We start from the raw sequence: 21,328 nt of genomic DNA, 5'->3' as shown, positions 1-21,328 counted from the left end.
AGTAAGGTACCTTGCGATGCTGGCGCGAGTAGTGCACATTCCGAGCACGGTGGGCGTTCCTCCATCGGCGACGCAGAGGGTTCATGATGTGGCAGGTTTGAGGACTTTGTTCAGACAGCGGCGCAATTGGGCACTCACCACAGGTAGTTGTTCACCAGTCTTGATCAATGCCGGAATGTTTACGCCGTTGACTGTAACGTCAATCAAGTTTTGCCTGGTCGGTAAAGTGAGAAGAGAGTTTTTAGGCCGAATCATCAGTGCACCATCATCTCCAGGAGCTGCAGCAGTTAGGTTTCTGGGAAGAGCATCGGAGGTTCATTGGGGATGGCAGGCAACGAGCCTGAGGCGATAGGGACGACGGCCGACAAGCTGGTGGTGAACGGGTCTGGTGATGGCGGAATAACGGTGAGGAACTGGACAGCTATAATATAGCGTACACAACTATAGACAAGGAGGGCTTGACATCTAGTTGGAGGCTGTTCCAAGTAGGTAATGCTGCAAAATATCCAGATTGTTTTCCCTAATTAGTATGTATTAGTGGCAATAAGAAATTGTTAGCTGCAAATCTTGTGCCATTTAAGTTAACCAAAGTAGCCTCAGAAAATTTATTTACTGGGACAGAATTACATGTTATTTCAAATAACATTATGGCTAATTTATATTTAACAAGATTATTTACAGAAAGTGTTCTGCGGTTGGGGGGTGAAGCATATGAGAAGAACTGCTGTAGAATGAGCTGAACAACAATATCCAGATGGCTTGATTCTGCAAATGCGGTAGTGGTGCTATATGTGTTGGATATGTGTTACCCCACGCTGTAATACAGTATTTGAAATGGCTGTGAATAAAAGAATAATACAAGGTTAGCAATGTTGGTTTGCTAAAATAATACCTAGCTTTAAGTAAAATTCTAATACTGGCAGCAAGTTTGCGCTTCAAGTAGGCCATATGCCTTGTAAATTTAAAGTTTGGGTCTAGAATTATACCAAGAAATTAGCATTTATTAACTGCACTGATGACAAGAGAGTTTAAGTTGACACTGGGAATGAATTCTGGTGTCCTATAATTCGAATAAAAAAAGCACAAAAGACGTTTTGGTAGGATTTATGTTTAGTGAGTTAAGGTGGCATCACGTTAAAATATTTTTCATGTCAGTGTTTAGCTTAGTAGTCAGAGAAGTTAGTGAACGATCGGTTGCAAGTAATGTGGTGTCTTCAGCTTAAAGGAAGGCCTCTATTTCTGATAAACAACCAGGTAAATCTATATAAAGCAGGAATAGTAGTGGGCCAAGTATAGGCCCTTGCAGGACCTCTTTATTGGTTATTCTGAAATTAGAAAGTGAGGAACTAAAATACACAGCTTGTTGCCTATCTGTTAGGTAACTTTTTATAAGTGCTAATCCTGGGCCATCGACGCCTACTGCCCGTAGTTTAGCAAGTAAGATGACGTCGTTTATAGAATCAAATGCTTTGGATAGATAGATGAAAACTGATCCTGCATAGAAACCGGCATCTATAGCGCTTTTTATTTTATCCGTGAAAGAACGTATAGCACAGTCAGTCGAGGATCCTACCCTGAAGCCAAATTGATTTGGCGAAAGAATGTTAAATTTTGAGAAGTATTTAGTTAAGCGCTTTTCAATATATTTTTTGATAACCTTTCTACAGAAAGGAAGAATAGCAATAGGACGATAATTAGAAATGTAGGAGTGGTAACCCTTTTTAAATATTGGAATAATTTTGGCTTTCTTTTGAACATTTTTATGTGCTTGTGTTAAGTTACCACTGTGAATAGTTCAACAAACCAATTACTAATTAATAAATTACTATACTAATTATGCTTTTACTCACATAGCATTTCACTTTTATTTTTGTTTTATATTTTACAAATGTACTCTCCATGGCCAGAAATAAATTTTTCTCTATGTTAGCATATGCATCCTGTGCAGATACTAATTCGGGATTAGCATTCTTTCTTATGATGGTTATGTAATTAGCGATGATACGTGATGATTCTTGTGATGGTTGAACTAACGAGATAGACAGAATTGTTACAAAGGAAAAAAGGACAGAAATGCTACAAAGGAAACCCGTACGGCTTCCTCGAAAGAAAAGCCTTGCAGTTGAAGAAAAATTTGTCCTGGTCCGGTACTCGAACCTGGGACCACCGCCTTTCCAGGGCAGCCGCTCAACCATCTGAGCTAACCAGGTGGCTAGCAGATGGCAGGCCGAAGTCGAGTTTGTCAATAACACGAAGCAAAGGCAAGAGTTTGACATTATGGTTCTGCAGAAACCTGCAAGATGGAGAGAAGTAATTACTAAAAGGAAAATCAGACAACCACCCGTTCGTAGCAAATGCTACAAAGGAAACTCATATGGGTTTCTCGGGTTTCTCGCCCTGCCATCTGCTAGCCGCCTGGTTAGCTCAGATGGTCGAGCAGCTGCACCAGAAAAGCGGTGGTCCTGAGTTCGAGTCCCGGAGCAGGACGAATTTTTCTTCAAACGCGAGGCTTTTGAGGAACCTGTATAGGTTTCCTTTGTAGCATTTGCTATGAACGGGTGGATGTCCCATTTTCCCTTTAGTAATGTACAGTAGTACCTCGTTGACACGATCCTGTTTTGTACGATTTCCTTGCGCTAACGTTCACGATCGAGAAAGCAGAAATGAATCAATACAGTTACACTTCTTTTTTACCTGTTAATACGTTCCCAGAAAATGCTTTCTTCCGGCACCAATGTTCATTACATCGTCAAACCACTATCGTATGATAAGTTTCCCACCCACTTGATCCCATATAAACAAGAAAAACTGCGAAGCACATGCAATTGAGAACAGTAGCCACTTGCTGCAGCACCTTACCCACTGTACTCGCCCACCGGCATCAAGTGAACACGCTGGCGCGCATTTAGTTTCCTATTCTTATACTAGCAAATCTTTCCACGGGTCGATTGCATCCCGCATTCACAGCTTCGCTGCCAACCCTATCGCGATAAGCATATTCATTTGTCTGTCTGACAGCGCATGCAGCGTAGTGCAGTCAGTGCCATTCGAAGCATACTGCGCACTTTTAATAGGCGATAACCAGAACTTGCCGCCGTCCCTACTGCAGGCTGCACGAAGTGAGAATCGGGTTTTGCTCTGGCGGCATCATCTTCCGACGTCGCCCACCAGCCAGATTTCGTTTCAGTTTCCCGCCGCCATATTCTAATACTATGCAATAGGAAAATGAAAAAATTCACCTCAAGCCACTCTGGCTCCACAAGCTCAACGCATGGCAGCGTCTCATGCCGAAATGATTCTTGCCGAGTGGAAATGTCAAGACTTCTCGCCAAAATAACCCGCCCAAAGAAGCTGCTAACCTAGGCCAAATTCGAGCAGTGCAAACATAAGCTTGCTGAAGCTGCTAACCTAGGCCAAATTCGAGCAGTGTAAACGTAAGCTTGCTGAAGCTGCAAAAATGACAAGTGTGTCTTGGTACGGCTCGAGCCCCGCTAGCTAGATGTGCGTCTCATGCTGCAACATTTCACACAACGCTTCCTATTACATAAATGTCAACTAAATTGAATCTGCCAAATGTTTTAGCGACTTCGGATCGTAAGTTATCGTGGTTAGTACATTTCTTCCTGCTCTTTTTTCTTTTTCAAAATGTATGAACAAGGTTCTGTATATTCACAGGACGTGCATGTTTTGCTGTACATTTATGCATTTTAACACGAAGCATCTATTGGTTTGGCAGCACTTGTAGACAGCATTGCATTGTGTTCTCATCCATCGGTGATGGCAGCAGGTAGGGGGAAATGGATTGCGCTATTCAGAATTTCTCTATTCCTTGACATTATTCAGAACAGATTTATTGGTTCTGGTTGAAAGCAAGATTGCCATTTAGGTTCCCATTGCTCATTTTGTCGCAGCCATAGCTTGGTGAAACTTGTGCAGTTGGGAACCCCATCAGTAAATGGTCATTACAACAAATTCATCAGGACAGGAACTGCACTTCATCATAAGTGGAATACTGTTAAAAGTGGATAGGTGCTAATATAGCGGGACACACGGTCTAACAGCCCAGGAGCTCGTAAAAACTATACTGATACACATCTGCGCTCAATAGTGAGGGCATGTGAATGGAAAAATTCACTGCAGCAGTTGTCTCGGCTGTCGGAGTATCATTACATGATACAATTAGGCACCAGAATTGGTTTGCATCTCGAGGTTGATAAAAATAAATAGAAAGGGCCATCGCAGATGCTGCACCGTGCAGTCCCATGAGGATTTACCGTTTCACACTTTTTACTAAATGGAGAATGGCATTACTGCACTTTCAATAGTCTGGCCTAAACTACATGCACTACAATTTGGGCCCCAAAAATCTATGGATAAAGTGATTTTGTTATGCTGAGGACTTACTCTACATAATTTAATATTGAGATGTTGAGTATGCCAGGTTGGTTCGTAAAATGACTTACACTCATCAATGTCATCTAATACAGGTGCTCACTGGCTGCTTCCCAATAGCTCAGCTGAGAGAGCCCTATTCAGCCATTCAGTACATAGCAGAACGATTGGACTTGCCAGGTATTCTGAAGCTGAAACCACCTGATGGTGCTGGTGACACCCACAAACCGTGGTCAGCTTTTGATCTTTGTGAAGGTGAGTCTCAATTTCGGGCACTTTCGAGTATTTCTAAGTTGGCACTCATCACTGCATATTGTTGCTGCAGCCTCTAAGGGAGTCATTTGTGCAATGGTTTGGCAAACGTCCATGCTTTCTGCGTGGATATTGTATAGTAGTAGTCAAGTCCACTTAGAACACTATTGATTTGAGCAATATAGTGGATGTAACAATGAAGAACTGTGGCACCGTCAACTTCATAATGTGTTATATAGTAAGTAAATCGCTTGCTACAGTGCTTTCATTTCACATTGCCAATTGGAACATTATGAAAGTATGAGCCAGTGGGAAGAAAAAAGTAAAATAGGGTTGCAAGTTCCATATGATGGCACTGTATCACATGTACATGTGTAAGTGTGGCGTGCTCCTCATGCCTTGAAACTTCAACCGACTGCTCCATGTGTGCACTTGCGATAAAAGAGGTCTCCCCCAAGGTCTCTCTCTACCTTCATTGCCCGCATGCATAATCAGTAGGTCATGTAAGCTGCATGCTTCTCCCTTCCCTTGCTTCCTGGCAGTCCTAGCATCCCTTTCCAGTGCACTTTGTGTAGTCAGCATGATTTCGCGACATGGCTGCAGCTCGTGTTTGTTTTTGCCTGCACTTTCGACCATGCCAGTTCGTTTGATGACCAGGAAGCTTGCACAATAATGAATAGACCTGCAACACCTCTACTTCACTGTATACATACCTGCTAAGGCTCTTGAATTTTTTGTAAAGTTTACAAATGTGGGCTCATTCTTCAATTTTACAAATGTTATGCCATGTTTTATAGAAAACAAATTCGCTTAGTGAAAAAGTTCAATAGGTTTTGAAAAATGTAGCGGTGCCAAATTTGAAAAAAAAAAATGCATGCAAGAAAGAAATTGTGACCGTACTTGCACCACCTTGTGGCAGCGTGAGATGCCAATACCAAAAGCCACTTGGTTTGAGCAGGTTTTTTTCAGGGTAATTCCTAAAACAGAAATCAGCGGCAGCAAAGTCACTATGATCTAAAAACAATATGCTGCTTGTCAGACTCTGCCAAACTTGCTGCCGCTTCTATAATGTGTCTCAAGCTGAATCATCGTTGATAAAGTGCATGTTTATGCCACAAAAGGTGTTTGTTCAAGGCAAAGCTTTAAAAAAAAATGATGTCATTTTAAGAGGCTTTTACCAAAATGCAGATGAGAAGATATATCCAAGTATATTTACTAGGGTTGTGCTAATACCGCCCAAGTGATTGTTTCACTTTGTTTTCGGCTGACAAAAAGCACTGGGCGCACCTCCCTGGTTGATGCGATAGCGGACTGTCACTGCGAGTGCTTCCCGACGTCGGCCCAAGGTGGCAATCGCCCACATAGCGGCTGAACGCCGCAATACGATGCTGTGCCGGCCGGATTTGCCTCTGTCTGTAGAAGGTTCGTCCGGGTCGACAGGACAGATTGAAATAATCGGACCTGTCAACGTGGACAGATGGAACGGCAACATAAGCAGTGTGTATTTCGAAAAGCGAGCATGTGTGAAGCTCAAGCCGATTAGTTGCCGATAGGTGCGCAGATTGTGTTGGATATGCAACAGTGATCTTCACACCACTTTAACAGCTGTTAGTCTAATGCATGTCTGCGCTAGCTTTGCTGTATATCCACTTTCACAGGGTGGAGTAGATGTGGATTTTTATCTTCCATAGGCATGATTTTTGTAAGGCATGACTGTTAGGCTATGCAGGAAACAGCAATGTGAAATGAATTTAGTGGGTAAAGGTTGCCTGTATGGAGCTTCCATTTGACTTCAATATCCAACTATGAGCTTGGTTACTTGATTAATGGCGAGTCATTGGGGTGCGATATTGCTATTGTGTGCTTCTTCCTGTAATTTATATGTGCGCTACTTTCTTTCTTTAGGTACAGTCATTTTTCTGGGTGTCATTCTCTAGGTACAGTCAGTGCAATCGGTGATAAAACTGGTGGTTATTTACTGTGTTACTCTTACTCTGTCTATTTTGTTGGGATTTACTTACAAGCCATATTTAAATAGAAAAGCTAGAAATATGTGCAATACAAAAATACTCACTGCAAAAGTACAGCAAAGTTGTATTCCCATTCACCTGATCTCTCCCCCCTCTCCCTTTTCTTTAGCATATGAAAAGTTCCAAAAATGATTTCAGGGCCTTTTTGGAAATAGCATCTCTGAGCGGCTTTGCATACTTAAAAACGCATACTACTTTCTATGCCTTTTACATTCTTTTGTATGCCTGGCAGATGGCATCTCCTAATTTTCCGTCGCCTGTTTCTAAAGCTCTCGTGAAAATAACAAAAACCATGTCTCATGAAATGGTAGTTTGTTGCCTTGAGTGACTCGTCCATTTCATATCCTTCTCTTTATTGACTTTATAGGGGTTGGCTCTCACTTATTTTTAGTATCTTTATCTTTCTGCTTGATCTTAACTGTTTGCAGCTTGGGCTGTGGAACGAGGTTATCTGACAGCAAAAGCGGGGCGCCCTGATGCCTACCGTGCAGCAAACAGCCTTCTGCGCATGGCCCTCGATGGACGGACACTGTGCCTTGCATTTCGGCCACAAGGCTATTCACAGAGCAAAGGTGTGTTCCTTTCCTAATGAAAAGGCATGTGCTTTCAGCAAAGATGGAAGTTTTTTAGTGCTACACAGTGTGCATCCTCTTGCATAAATTAAGGTCATGGTGGAATATAGGGTACTTATGATACCTCAAGGGTCCCAAGCAGGATCATTGCACGGAGGGATGTGCGACTATTCAACACTTTTGAATAATAAATTGTCTACTGCCTTATTCGATTCGGCCTTCAAATCAAATATAGTCGCTATTCATAAATACAAACAATTCACATATAGTTACCAAATAAAGCCATGGTGGCAGTATTGATGGCAGCAAAATGCACAAACGTTTGTGTACTTAGATTTAGATACATGTTAAAGGGTTCCTGAACCACCCTTCGGGCTTCACGAAAAAGCACAGTCTGCAGGTAGCATATGCTGCTGTGAACGTCTCAGCCAAATTTTGCAGTCATGTACTTCGCATGAAGTTCACAAGTGCAGCACGAAGTTACCTTTTTCTCAAATGCCCTCTTTTCAAACAGAGGCCTTCTCATCCGTTTCGAAGCTGCCAGCGAATTGCATATTTCATCATATGCAAGATTCTCATAGGTGGCTGCTTTTGGCCAATCGCTAACATCAACCAAAAGGGTGTTTGGATCAGTTGACTTCTTCGTACTTTCACCGTGTATGTTAATTGACGCAAATAACTAAACAGGCTAAAGTAAGTGAAAATCTGCATTTCAAACTTCGATAAGAGTTGTGCATTTCTGAAAGAAGCCGACTATCATCTGCTCACACTTGCTCATATAGGAAATAAACTATGCCCACAGTGCTTATAGCTGTCGTAGCCGTCTGGTCTCGCTAGTTTGGTTAGTCTTGGGACACTCAACTAGCCTCTAACCACGTGAAACACAAGCCAACTCTACATATGCGCTACCCCAGCCACTCCTGCCTCAATGCCTTGGCAGACATCGCTTTGTACTGAAAGCACTTCAAAATTTGCAATCTGGATTTGGCTACTATCCCTGCCAGACAAAGCTGGTCTGCACCACATAGCGTAGCCAGATGAGAGCACACAAGCACGAGTGCGTGCTCCAGCTCTGTCGCACGCATAGCAAACGTTGCACACTACAGTTGCTCGTAGTTGTGTATGCTACATAGCATAGATATCATGGCTGCTGCAATGGGCCCTCTCGCCGTCAGGGCGCTCGGACAACCACGTGCTCTGATTGGTTGGTCTCTGTGGGTAATGTGGCTGAAGGTGCGTGGCAATGCTCCATACTCTATTTCATACATAGCAGTCAACGCTGCAGAAGCTACACAAGCGGTGCAGTCACACAGAATACCTACTTCATATGTCACAACTACTTGTGGACGCAAGTTTATTTCAAATCACATATCACTTGTGCACATTTGTGCTTCCAGTATCGGCAACATACTAAATTTTGGTTGTGAGCACAGGTGATAATGTGCTGTGGCTACTGATCACAGAAGCATGTCATTACACTCGTTTGGTGTAAGGAGGTTCAGATCTGTGGCACCTTCATTAATAAATATATCATGTTTTGTGACATTTAAGTATGAAACTTAATTTTACATCAAATTAAATGACATGTACCTACATAACTATCCTTTAAATGTGGCACATTATTTTTTTATCCCGGATGTGAGCAGCGAGAGAAGTCTTTCCCACCATAGTGTCGCCTGCTATGTATGGAATGGAGTAAGGTGGCTGTTGTGTGAGCCAGCCTGAGTGCCCATATCTGACAGGAACAGGCCGTCTGCTTCCCGATTTGCGCACCTTCAAAGTTCATTGCTAACATTGTCGAAGCTTATTATCTTAAGAATCCTTTCCACACAAGTACAGAGTGCAGCATCTATTGCCATGCTAGTGTGCATGCTGCCGACATACTCGCACTAGTGATCATAAAGACAATGTTTCGTTCAAGCCTTGGAAATTGTGTGATTGCAGTAGAGATAAGCGAAAAAGGAGATGTGATACTCATGCCACCACATAATACGAGAAAAAACAGCCATGCGCAGCTATCTAATACACTATAGTGTATTAAAGTGATGAGACCAACGTTAGTGTAGTAACAGCAATTGAAAGTATGTGTTGCCAACAGCACCTGTCAATTTCTGCTGAAAGAAGAAACAACATTGAAACGAGGAGACTTAACGCTGTAGGCACTGCACTACCACGGCTGCGCCCCACTCCTTCAGAACGAAGAACATTGAGGTGGCGATGAGAAAGCTAAATATTGTGCTCGCAATATCTACACGTACTAGGTCTTCTTGAAAAATTATTCCGGTAATATGTTCCTGGAAAGTGCCATCCTCGTTCCAAGGCACAGTAATCCCTCTTTATAACGAAATAGCTTTACTCGAAATATCGCTTTATTTAAAATTTCTTCCGGTCCCGACCCAAACGCATGCATTTTAAGCCGCATTACTCGAAGCGCATGAAGAGCTTGACCCACTTAGAGTGAAGTGCCTAGGGGAGGCATCACTGCCGCCAAGTTAATGCCGCCGATGAATTAGTCCCATGCAGGCACAAAACAGGCCACAAAAGTACCAAACCCACAACCAATGACCGCCTAGTAACGGGTACCAAGCGAGTGCTGAGTGCTCCCAGCTCTTTACTGCAGAGAGCGAATGGAAGCTGTGAAATTTTATAATTAATCCGAACCATTACCGTATATACTCGTGTAAGGGCCGCACTTTTTCTTCGAAAATTTTGCTAGGTGCGGCCCTTACACGAATCAGGCCGATTTAGTACAGGCAGTACAGGCCAAAGGTCTGTACTGTTTATGCAACAGTAGCAGAGTGCAAGAGTCACAAATGACATGCCAGAAATGTTTTTATTCGGATTCCATTTCGCTGTCCTCGTTCTCGGAGGAGCTCGCCTCGGCGTCCGCGTCTTCCCAGAGACGGTCATCTTCGGTGCCGTTCATGGAGTTCGAAATTCCCGTTACCTTGAAGCTTTTAGCAACTACTTCTACTGACATGGCACGCCACGCATTCAAAATCCATTCACACACCTGTTGGAGCGACGCCCGCTTCAGCCGTCCTGTAGGGGTCTTCTCGTGGACGCCTCCAGCCATCCATTCAGAGTAACATCGGCGAAATTCCACTTTGAATGGTCTGTTGACGCATACGTCGAGCGGCTGCAGCACACTCGTCAGGCCACCGGGAATGACGGCCAAGTCCGTACGAGTTGCGGCAACTCGGTTCTTGACGCGGTCGGTCAAGTGGCCCCTAAAGCTGTCCAAAACAAGGAGGGCTTTCCGTTGTAACAGCCCTCCAGGTCTGTTTGCCCAGACGGTCTTAATCCAGTCAACGACCAGTTCCTCGGACATCCAGCCCTTCTCTTGCGCACGTACGACGATTCCCTGAGGGAACTTCTCTTTTGGGAGAGTCTTCCTTTTAAATACGACGTACGGCGGAAGCCTCCTGCCGTCTGCCGTGATGCACAACATCACAGTGCACCTTTGGCGTTCTGCACCAGTCGTGCGCACAGACACACTTTTCGCACCTTTTAAATCCACTGTGGTGCTTTCCGGTGCATCGAACCACACAGGTGTCTGGTCCGCATTCCCAATTTGGGACAGGTCGTATTCATGCTCCCTCCTGAGAGCATTCACGAAGCGATGAAACTTAATGACGTGGTCTTCGTACTCGCGCGGCAGTTTTTGGCAAATCGTCGTTCGGCGCCGAATAGAAAGCTGGTTACGGTTCATAAACCGCGTAGCCCAGCCCCGACTTGCCTTGAATTGTGCCGGGGGTATTTCCATGTGGCGAGCGATGCTGAGGGCTTTGACGCGTATCATGTCAGTCGATACGGCGTAGCCGTCCCTTCGTGTGTCGACGACGTAGTTGACGAGCTCGCTTTCGAGTTGCGGGTACTTGCACTTTTTCCCGCGAAACGCCTTTCGGCTCCTGTTAGTAGCGGCGAGGGCATCTTTCTGATTCATCCAGTAACGCACGCGCTTCTCATCGACGTCGTACTTTCGTCCAGCTTCCCGCTTCCCGTGCTCCTCGGCATAGTCAATCACTTGCAGCTTAAATGCTGCAGTGAATGATCTCAGATGCCGGCCCATCGTCCGTCACGTGCGCTGGCTTCTGCAGGGTTCACTACAACCAACAAAGTGACACCGACGACACCGATCTGAAGTCGCGCTGCCAACGTATCGACACGATGCTAGGAACGATGCCAACAAAGAGGCCGCACAAGGCAAATATGGCGGCGCGCTGTCAACAGCGTGGTCGGCGCGTCGGCGGAAGTAGAATAAAAGCGGAAAAGCGTGCAGCGCCATCTGGCTGTAAATGAACTAACTACACTTTTCTGGCGGGACATTTTGAACTTTTGTTTTTTTTTTTTCGAAATATCCGCTTTCAAAGTTGGGGTGCGGCCCTTACACGAGGGCGGCCCTTACACGAGTATATACGGTAATCTCGGTCGCAATCACATTGCTGGTGTCCCCCGTGATAGAATCCACATGAAAATAAAGTTTTCCTGACGCTTGGTCTCTGGGTGCCGAAAAGTGGCCAAAAGACCACGGGCAGACTTTCACCGTAGCATTCCATGGGGTGCGCTCAATGAGCAAAGTTTTACCACTCTAAAGAGCACTTCTGGTGCTGAAACGTGCCAAAAAGCACAAAAGAAGTGTCCCTCTGATTATAAGTGCCATGTTCGACACAAGGAGCTACGTTAACAAATCAGGAAAACAACTTTGTGGAAGTCAGTCTAGAAATTTGCTCGCCGCTCACCATAATCGGCCTGCATCTCAATAACACACCGCCCCCAGCTTCGTTGTCCTTTATATGGTGCAAATCGACCGATAATTTGCCGAAAACATGAAAAATCCAAGCGTCGCCAGCAGCGAGTCAGGCTGTCAACATTGCGGGTCAGCGCAAGCTGGTGCTTTCCCGGTAATTTTCTCGAGCTAGTCATGCTCGATTCACGCTATCTGACTTTAGACAAATGCTCTAAATGCATGGTAGGGTCGTTGAATTTTGTCCCTAGACATTTGTCAATGGCGCGGATGCAACGGTGCACGTTCACCGACACTCGAACTGTAGAATTTGCACAGTGTCATCGACAACGGTGCGCCGAAAAACTCACGTTTTCCAAACTTCATGGCTGCACAGCTCGGGAGAAAATTGCCCAGTGATCGTGCAAAGACCTACTGCAAAACTGTTTAGTTTTCATGTTTGCACTTCGTACCCACAGTGAGTGGCTAATTGTTTTCTGAGCACAACAAACACAACCTCAAACTCGAGCCACGGCATTTGCGGCGCTTTCCAGCCGTAGTCTTTCACGACCTCCGCACCCCCCCTAGTATATATTCGCTTTGGCTGATGCTGCTGCTCCCATGGTCGCCCCAGCGACGGATACGGAGATAATCGACACTGTTGCTGGCCCCGACGAGGACGAAGAGCCACGTGAAGTGCCAACTATGGTGCAGACTCGGGAGTATTTACACCTGCTGCAATATAAGGTTGAATGCATGGGTGGTGACCACAGCCTCCTGCAATGCTTGGTCAAATTAAAGGGTTGCTCTTGCCCAGTAAGAACTTGAAACAGCCAAAGCTTACTGCCTTTTTTGCACCTAAATAAAGTTTTGCTTCACTGAATACATTGTATTTTGACTTCCTTGCAGTTCAGGTGTAATTAAAGCTCGACTGCTTTAGCTTTTCTCGAGTGGTTGCTTATATACAATTACCACTTATAACGAACTTTTTCATCGTCCCGCTTACTTCGTTATAACAAGGAATTACTGCATTTTGTTGTTTCAAAGAAAAGTCGCTCAGGGCAACAAAATTAATGCGAAGTCATCCACTACAGCGTCCCTTACTACCACCGTGCCATGTTGGGATATTAAACCTCACTATTCAGTGCTTAAATAAATTGCCAATTACTTGCAATAAAGCATAAAATTGGAACAAAGGTGTTCAATGTCATCCTTAAAATCTGAGTATTTACATAGCAGTGCACGCTAAGTCGCTCAGGGAGCCAGACTTTACCAGCTAAACTGCTATTATTTGCACTCGGCAATAAGTCCCGAGTATATAAATAAACTGATTATTTGATCGTAATGCTCTATTTGTGCTTTTAATAAACAAAACTTCATAATATCCAACATAATGACAAAAACGTGCTAATTCCTTATTTGATACTTGATTAAATTCGTTTCTGACACTATTTGATTCTGTCTCTACAATTTCTATTCACACGCCCCAGTAACTTTCCATAAATAGAATGCATCAGTGATGAGAGCAGTGAAAGCAAATGGGCCATTAAATGTTGTTCGAACATGCGTATTTTTACAATTCCCTTCTCGTTGACTGTTGTCATCGAAGGTTACAATCTGCAAAATAAAATATTTTTGTGTGAATGTAAGGTGGATACATAGTGTTTAGGTTATTTTGTAAATACTTGCAAACTCTCCCAATTTGTCCAGAAGACTCCAGAATTCTGACCAATCCTCCCAATTATATGGACATAGCCATAAATCTCCCACAAACATGCCCAAACCCCACCACGAAAAAACAAAAACAGTGTCATGCAGCACAGTCGTATCATAATTGCCATTTTGTGTTTGGTAGCTAGCCAAAATGAGATTAAAATCCAAGCTCTTTGTGCATAGGCAGTGTAGGCCTAATTCAGTTCGCTTCAGATTGAAACGCGTTGAGGAGTAAAAGTCTAATACGAGTTGCATAATGATCGGCTCCCTTGAAAGCATAGCCACCATATACAGCTGTGTTATGCGAGTGAAAAGGGTCATCAGTGTCATGGGACATAGTAAGAGTTCCTTAAAGGAGCCCTGGACCACTTTTTATAGAAGTGGATAAATCAATTTGAAGTGAAAGTAGGCTATTTCAGAAATACTTCACCACAAAAAGTGCTTCAATATGTTCAGCAGAAGCGGAGTTATTGGCAATCAAACAACACCTTCACGGTGCTTCCGCTCCTTCTTCAATGCGCTGCACTGTGAAGGCTATGGCGGAGTTGGGCATGCCCACAACCCTCCACCTACTGAATGTGACTGTGGTGTGCAGTTCAAATTTTATTTAGGATGCTCACATAGATGCCATTACTTCTGATTTTGGCGCCTAAAGTGTGGCAAACATTAGCCAGACACGGTCCTCGGTGAGCCACAGTGCGCTCAACCAGCGGACTCGTCGTAACACCCCGCAGCGACCGTGGTATCTACACTACATAGCAGACTGCGGCTACATGCAGCTGTAGTGCATTTGCACAGCGTTTGCTTTGTGCATGAGAGGGCTTGAGTGCATGCTCGCACTCATATGCTCCAGTCTGGCCATGCTACATGGTGCGGACCGGCTTCGTTCTGCACCAGCTTGAGCGACTGGTAGTAGCCACATTTAACTTGCACATATTGAAGTGCTATCAATACGAAGCAAAGTCTAACCAGGAGTGGCCAGGAGTGAGTGGGCGCTGGCAAGCGTGCGTGTGGTGTGACCACACATCTGACCTGTGGTCTGGCATGTGGTCCGAGCGTGGTTCGTGGCTAGTTGAGTGTTCAAAACTAGTCGAAATTAACAAGACCCAACAGCTACAGCACCGATAAGCAGGGTAGCCAAAGTTTAATTCCTATGCGGGCAGCCAAGGTTGAGCGTGAGCAGACAATAGATGGCTTCTTCCGGAAGTTTACTTAAATTTATTTATTCAAAAAACCTCACAGGCTCTAGCAGGAGTATTGTGCGAGGGGGGGGGGGATTATACAGTGTATATCTTCATAAGTGGAAGCATTACAAAGAAGAGATGACTAGTATATGAGATGTATACTAAGGTGCATAAAATGAGGTGACGTTACATAATAGAAGAATGCGGTATACACTATTGGAATGAATGGCAACATACACAGTGTAAGAGTGCATGATTTAACACCGTCAAATTTTGCATAGGTAATGTAAGGGTACATCTCTTGACATTGCCAAATACAGAAGTTAGCGAGAAGCGTGTACATAATTAGGAGAAAATTAATGCAAACAAATAAATGGTCATAAAAGATAGCGGTTACTTCATGACGAAAATTAACAGGGCCATGAATGTGGACAACATTATCAAGGAGACTATTCCATAGTTCAATTGCTAGTGGTAAAGCTGATGAATTGAAGCCGTTTATATGCCCAAAGATACGTTTGAAGGAGCGGTTGCTGTGCAAACAGCAAGACATTCATAACGGTTTGGAGAGAGGGAAGGGGGTTTGGTGCTGACAGTTTATATTATTAAATAAGCTGATTAGAACAATCTTTCTGTGTGATTCTAAAGACGATAAGGACAGTGAAGATTTATTATGTGTAACGCTGGAATGGCGGCTGTAGTTTTTGGCGATGAAACGCACGGAGTACATAATTATTATTAAAATGCGAAAGCAGACTCTCACTTACTTCATCCTGTTTATTAAACCTTGTCAATAAATATACACAGGAAGAGTAGGAAGTAGCACACTGATCCAAACACCCTTCTTGATTGATGTCAGCTATTGGTCAATAGCAGCCACATATGGGAATCTGCTATATTATGAAATAAACTGTCCAGAAAAGAGAGAGCAGCAGGCTTTTGTTGAATAAAGAGCATTTGAGAGAAAAGTGACTTCATGCTCGACTTGTGAGCTCTACACAATGTGCAACACTCCAAAACATGGCCAAGGTATTCCCAGCAGCTTATGCTATCCATGGACTATGCTTTTTCACCAGCCCGAGGGATGGTTAACTATGCATGCACCAGCTCTGGTCACACTATGAGCACTGAGACATCTAATAATTACTGGCAACCATTCAGAGCTGTTTCTGACCTTGCTGTGACCCATAAAAGAAAGGGCAAATGTTTTTAATGCGAAGCATTATTTGCCTCATTCCTGACACTCTGTGGTAGTTAGGTAGGTTCCTGTCTCGCCTCACTTTAACACTTTCCTGGTCGCGCCTATACCCATCGATAACCCGCTATCGATGATTTCAGCTTCAAATTTTGACGCGCTAGGAGCGCTTGCGGACAGCCAGCACTATCCAGTGCCTAAAATAGAAGCTGTTTTTCTAGTTTTGCTTTTGTGTTTTTTTTTTCCACCGTGGGAGGGATTTTTAAAGCGCCTTTTAGTCTAGCACCACAAGCGCTCATAGTTTCTGACATGGTGTCAATGTCGCGTGCAGCTGCCCTTCAGAAACAGCGAATTTCGACAGATTTCGATGAGCCTGCAGCATAATTTTTTGGGTGGTGGTAGCGGCACAGACTCTGAAGACGATTTTCATTTATCAGGCTTCAGCAGAGACTTGGTGAAAGTGTGTCGAATAGCCTCCTGAACGTGAACAGGTATCCTCCGGCAAAATTTGTTTTCTACTCCGAACGATTTCGTCACTGCCGCGCTCAGACCTAAAGATATCCGGTGTGTTCTAAAAGTCACAGTTCTTACCTACAGGATGACAACGTCATTTGGGCAGGACCACTTGCCGGCAGCAGTGCAAAAAGTGGAGCTTTAGACAAGAAGATGACTGGGAGTGTACCTCGGCATTGTGCTCCGCATCGGCGTGCGGTGGTTCGTAAAAGCCGCTGCATGGCTCATACGAACCGCTGAATAGCCACTAGAGCTTACATTTTCCTTTGTATATAAATAACTTCTACAAATAGAAGGCTCATATTTGCAGGAATATTGTGTGTATAGCCTTTTTGTTCAGAATACATATTTCGAAATTTTTTTATGTTCTCTTGGTGCAAAGCAGAATCAATGTTTTTACGGAGTTTCTCATTTTCATTGCACATTTTTCTGTTAATTTTTTTCAAGAAATTGCTAATAAATATTTGCTTGAAAATAATACCATTAGAAAGCACATTCCTTCTTCTACAAATTGATACCATACATTTTAATATCAAGCGTTTGCTGTAGCAGTAAAAAGAATAGTTTACTAGACCACCCAAAACCTGCCTGTTTTCCCATGGACAGGAAAGTGTTAAGAAAAATAAAATAATGTGTGACAGATGTGGGAATCGAACCTCTGCCGTTGAGCACAGAAGCCGGGTCGAGCATATTAGGCCATGATGCCATGCATGCTTCTCTAGTTTCAATGCCAGCCAGCTCCTTCAAAACACAGGGCATGCATCCTGTGTCCCTTTGTCATCTTCTTTCCTTCTGACAGCTTGCACTTTGAGGTGCCATGTTAGACTGCACCATCTCCAAGACCAGCCGATTTTGCCCAGTACTTTCCTCGTAGCAACTTGCACTATGTCTTAAAAACTGCATGATGTTGTACAGACTTCATGATCGTCCAAGTTAATCAATTTTTAACATTTCTTTGCCAAAGTAACAATGTCATCGTCGTTTTAACATACACCACATGAAAGAACATGCAATTGTATGACATGTGGTCTTTGATGACGTCGCAGTCAGTGTTTACCTCACTTATGCTCCTCGACTTATGTAGAACCCAACATTCGCTGTGTCGTAGGCTTGCGTTGAACAGCTGGCATAGAAATTGTGCCATTGCAGTCATACAATCGTCTACACCGTGGTTGTCATCACACATACAACTACTCAATTTGCAGAAACACGCTGGTCCACCTGTTATAATTTCGCAATACCCCAAACAATGCTGGATAGCCAGGTACCTGCAGAATGCTTCGTATGACAGATTCTTACAGCATGCGGGGTCTGCACAATTTTGTTTTCTTTTGTTGCCTGCTTGACGAAGCTCCTGAATTTCGAGGACCCCAGGTATGCTCATGGCACAATTTAACCAAAAAGTGTGCCAACATTTGCTAGATCCATGATGGAATGTGTAAGTGCGACTGAACGAGGACGTAGAAAGAAACCGATACACAAAGACAGCGCTTTCTCTGTGTATCTGTTTCTTTGTACGTCCTATTTCAGTCACGCTTACACACTCCATCATGGATTGAAACCAACTAGACCGTCGACATGTTTTAACTTACTAAATACTGTCTCACTTTAAAAATGGTGCCATGTGTGACTTAAGGACAAATAATGCATGGAATCATTTATGTTGTGCTATGCAGTGCACATTCGACATGTAGTAAGCACAGCAGGAAAATAATTTTCATATTAAAAGACCAGTTTTCAAAGTTGCAATGCTCTTTGTGCAATTGTTAAACAGCATCTTAAAAAGCAGCTGCAGGGACTGCCCCCCCCCCCAAAAAAAAAACACAGCAGGTTGTAGATAGCAGGAGGATAGTTCAGCCAGTGTTTTAGAAGACAGGTGGAATTTTGAACGCACTAAACATTTCCAAACTAGGTTTCAGCTTTTTTGGTGGTAAAAAGAAAAGTCACTATATTTGGATAAAGATACAACGGGACATTCTCTGTGGAATGCGAGCTTTACACTGATGTATTTGTTTCCATGTGACTGCAGGCTCCGAAGTAGACAGTGCTCTGTTGGCTCACCTTGCAACAATTCGTGGGGAGCCCCCAGCCAAGAGTGCTTCCTCCGAGAGTGAGCATGAGGAGAGTGAAGACGCAAGTAGTGAGGAAGATGAAGAGGAGGAAGAGGAGGACCACTTCCAGAGCAACAAGTTTGCAGCCTTGGCTAACGATGTGCTGTAGATGTTAGGACCCTTCAGAGACAGCAATAAGAGTATTTTGGGAAGTTGTACAGATGTCTGCATTCTTTGCAGTTCTCCAATCTAAAGGACAGATTTGTGTCAGTTCACAACTTTTGCCTAACTACACAATATACAATAACAAGCCACGCCAAGAAAGTAAAACACTGAATTAGCTATGTGTGGCATCCTTATCTCATTTGCTGTACCATACAGTTTAAGTTCGCTTTTGTTGAATGACACAATGCCAATAATGATAACAAAGAGCCATTTTTGCAAAAGAAATGCTGAGAATGACTGCTACATTGGAAGGTACAGTGTAAATAACTGTACTTTGCTTGGAATTGAATTGGCCCATTTTTCGCATTTCTGGCTATGCTAACCAAAGACCAAAAACCATATGCCCAAATCTTCGTATCTCTTAGGTTGCCTATGTGAACATTGCACCAAAGCATGACATTATGGGTGCTAAAATTTTTATCATTTATGACCACAGTTAAGCCAGTGAAATTTCGCAAATCTCATCTTCAGTTAGAGTCTATATATGCAAAATGTTATTTCCATATCTCACTTGCAGGAGGGCCCTCCCTTACCAGGCCCTGTTGGAAATTTTGGTTTTGCACTAAAACTTGTGACACACCCTGGATGGGAACTCTCCCTCAAGAGTTTTTAAAGGGGCCCTGAACCACTTTTTATCGAAGAGGAGAAATGCACTTGAAGTTAAAATAGACCGTTTCAGAAATACTTTGCAACAAAAAGTACTTCAATGCGTTCAGCAGAAACGGAGTTATTCACAATCAAACATGCTCTTCGCATGCTCCCATTCCTGTTCAATGTCTTGCACTACAAAAGCTATGGCGGAGTGGGGCATGCCCACAGCGATCCGCCTTCTAAATGTCACCTTGGCACGCAGTCCAAATTTGCTTTTGGATGTTAGTGTAGATGCCACTACTTCTGCTTTTGGCACGTCATAGGCGGCATAATTTGCTCAATATGCCATGGAAGAAGCAGCCGCCCAGGCCCAAAACCAAGATTCCAACCAGCAAGAAGGTGCACACGCTGCAGGCGCCATCATCACATGAGGGATAAATCCATGAATTGGCTTCCTAAACATGCATGGAGCTAGAAAGACAAGCAAATGGGAAGAGCTCTACAGGACGTTAAGACTCTGAAACCATAGAGCTGTATGCAGTAATAATAATAATATTTGGGGTTTTACGTGCCAAAACCACTTTCTGATTATGAGGCACGCCGTAGTGGAGGACTCCGGAAATTTTGACCACCTGGGGTTCTTTAACGTGCACCTAAATCTAAGCACACGGGTGTTTTCGCATTTCGCCCCCATCGAAATGCGGCCGCCGTGGCCGGGATTCGATCCCGCTACCTCGTGCTCAGCAGCCCAACACCATAGCCACTGAGCAACCACGGCGGGTGTGTATGCAGTAGCAGAGACGCATCTTTGTGGACAGGAGTAGCCACTGGTTAATCCAATGTGGCAGTGGGCAGGCAACAATCGCACAGGGGAAGCACGCAGAAGCGTGGGCATTGGCTTCCTGTGGAGGAACAGAGCAGAGTGGGAGAAGCTCAGTGCCATTGCAGTGAACATATGCGGATCTGTGGAGCGATTTTGGGGATTCCCACAATCGCGTGTGTTTTCTTCCTTATGGTGACGAATGCACAACATTATGGGAACATCCAAGTTATGCAATGCATCAAGGAGGACATTCAGCGATGGGCAGTTGACAGAGAAGTGATTATCATGGGAGACTAATGGCCACATCCAAGATGGTTATCTGGACTTCAACAGAGAACTGATGCAGCAGTATGCAAGGAGGCTCTGCAGTATGCAGGTTTCCTTGCAGTCTGCAAGGAAACCTCTGCTCAGATTGTGATGGAGAGTTTACATGGTGTGCCAAAAACAGTCGTACCTGTATCGACTATGTACTTGTCACCTCGATTGGCGCGTTGGAGTGAAACATGCCAACATTGACGAGGAGGGGGAATTCAGCATTGGCAGTGACCACAACAGGATCAGGCTAACCATCTCATCCTCAGCATGGTGCAGGAGACAGCGAGAAAACCGAGTGGCTGTGCAGCGATTTCTGCCAGAAGCGACCTATGATAGTATTGCCCATGAGTTTGAGGACAGCTTCCACACCTCGAAATCTCCTATGTATAATGAGTACCGTATTTACTCTGTTCTAACGTGCCCTCGATTGTAACGCGCACCCGTTTGCTGTGACTTAAAAAAATGAAAAGTTCTTTACAGTACTGCACACCTCATTCTTTCATTTTGATATGCCGATGGCGATATGGTAAGGCAGATTTAGGGTCGTACTAGATTCTAACGCGCACGCAAGTTTTGGACCCGTTTCTTTTCTAGTAAATGCTGACACATGTACTTGTATATCTTTTTCGGGTGACCGCTTTTTTCACCCTCTAAAAAATGTTATCGCTCAGCGCGTGACCTGCCCGCATTTATCAGAAGTTTCTCTAATGTTATCGACGGTTCTTGCTGCTGTCTGTTGTTACCCA

General features: G+C 44.0%; 1 protein-coding gene across 1 annotated transcript in view; it reads left to right on the top strand.

Moving 5' to 3' along the window:
• Nucleotides 1–18,846, top strand: part of Ns4 (Nucleostemin 4) — an 80,487-nt gene extending 61,641 nt beyond the window's left edge. Inside the window, exons 10-12 of the mRNA XM_065443735.2 lie at nt 4,488–4,647; nt 7,103–7,246; nt 18,607–18,846. Coding sequence (XP_065299807.1) covers nt 4,488–4,647; nt 7,103–7,246; nt 18,607–18,797 — 495 coding nt within the window. The 3' untranslated portion in view covers nt 18,798–18,846. The remainder of the gene's footprint in view (nt 1–4,487; nt 4,648–7,102; nt 7,247–18,606) is intronic.
• Nucleotides 18,847–21,328: the final 2,482 nt, after the last annotated feature.

Source organism: Dermacentor albipictus, chromosome 1 (genome assembly GCF_038994185.2).
Source record: "Dermacentor albipictus isolate Rhodes 1998 colony chromosome 1, USDA_Dalb.pri_finalv2, whole genome shotgun sequence".
Classification (NCBI taxonomy): Eukaryota; Metazoa; Arthropoda; class Arachnida; order Ixodida; family Ixodidae; genus Dermacentor; species Dermacentor albipictus.
Note: the sequence above shows the minus strand (reverse complement) of the source record. Positions and strands in the feature narration are given on the sequence as shown.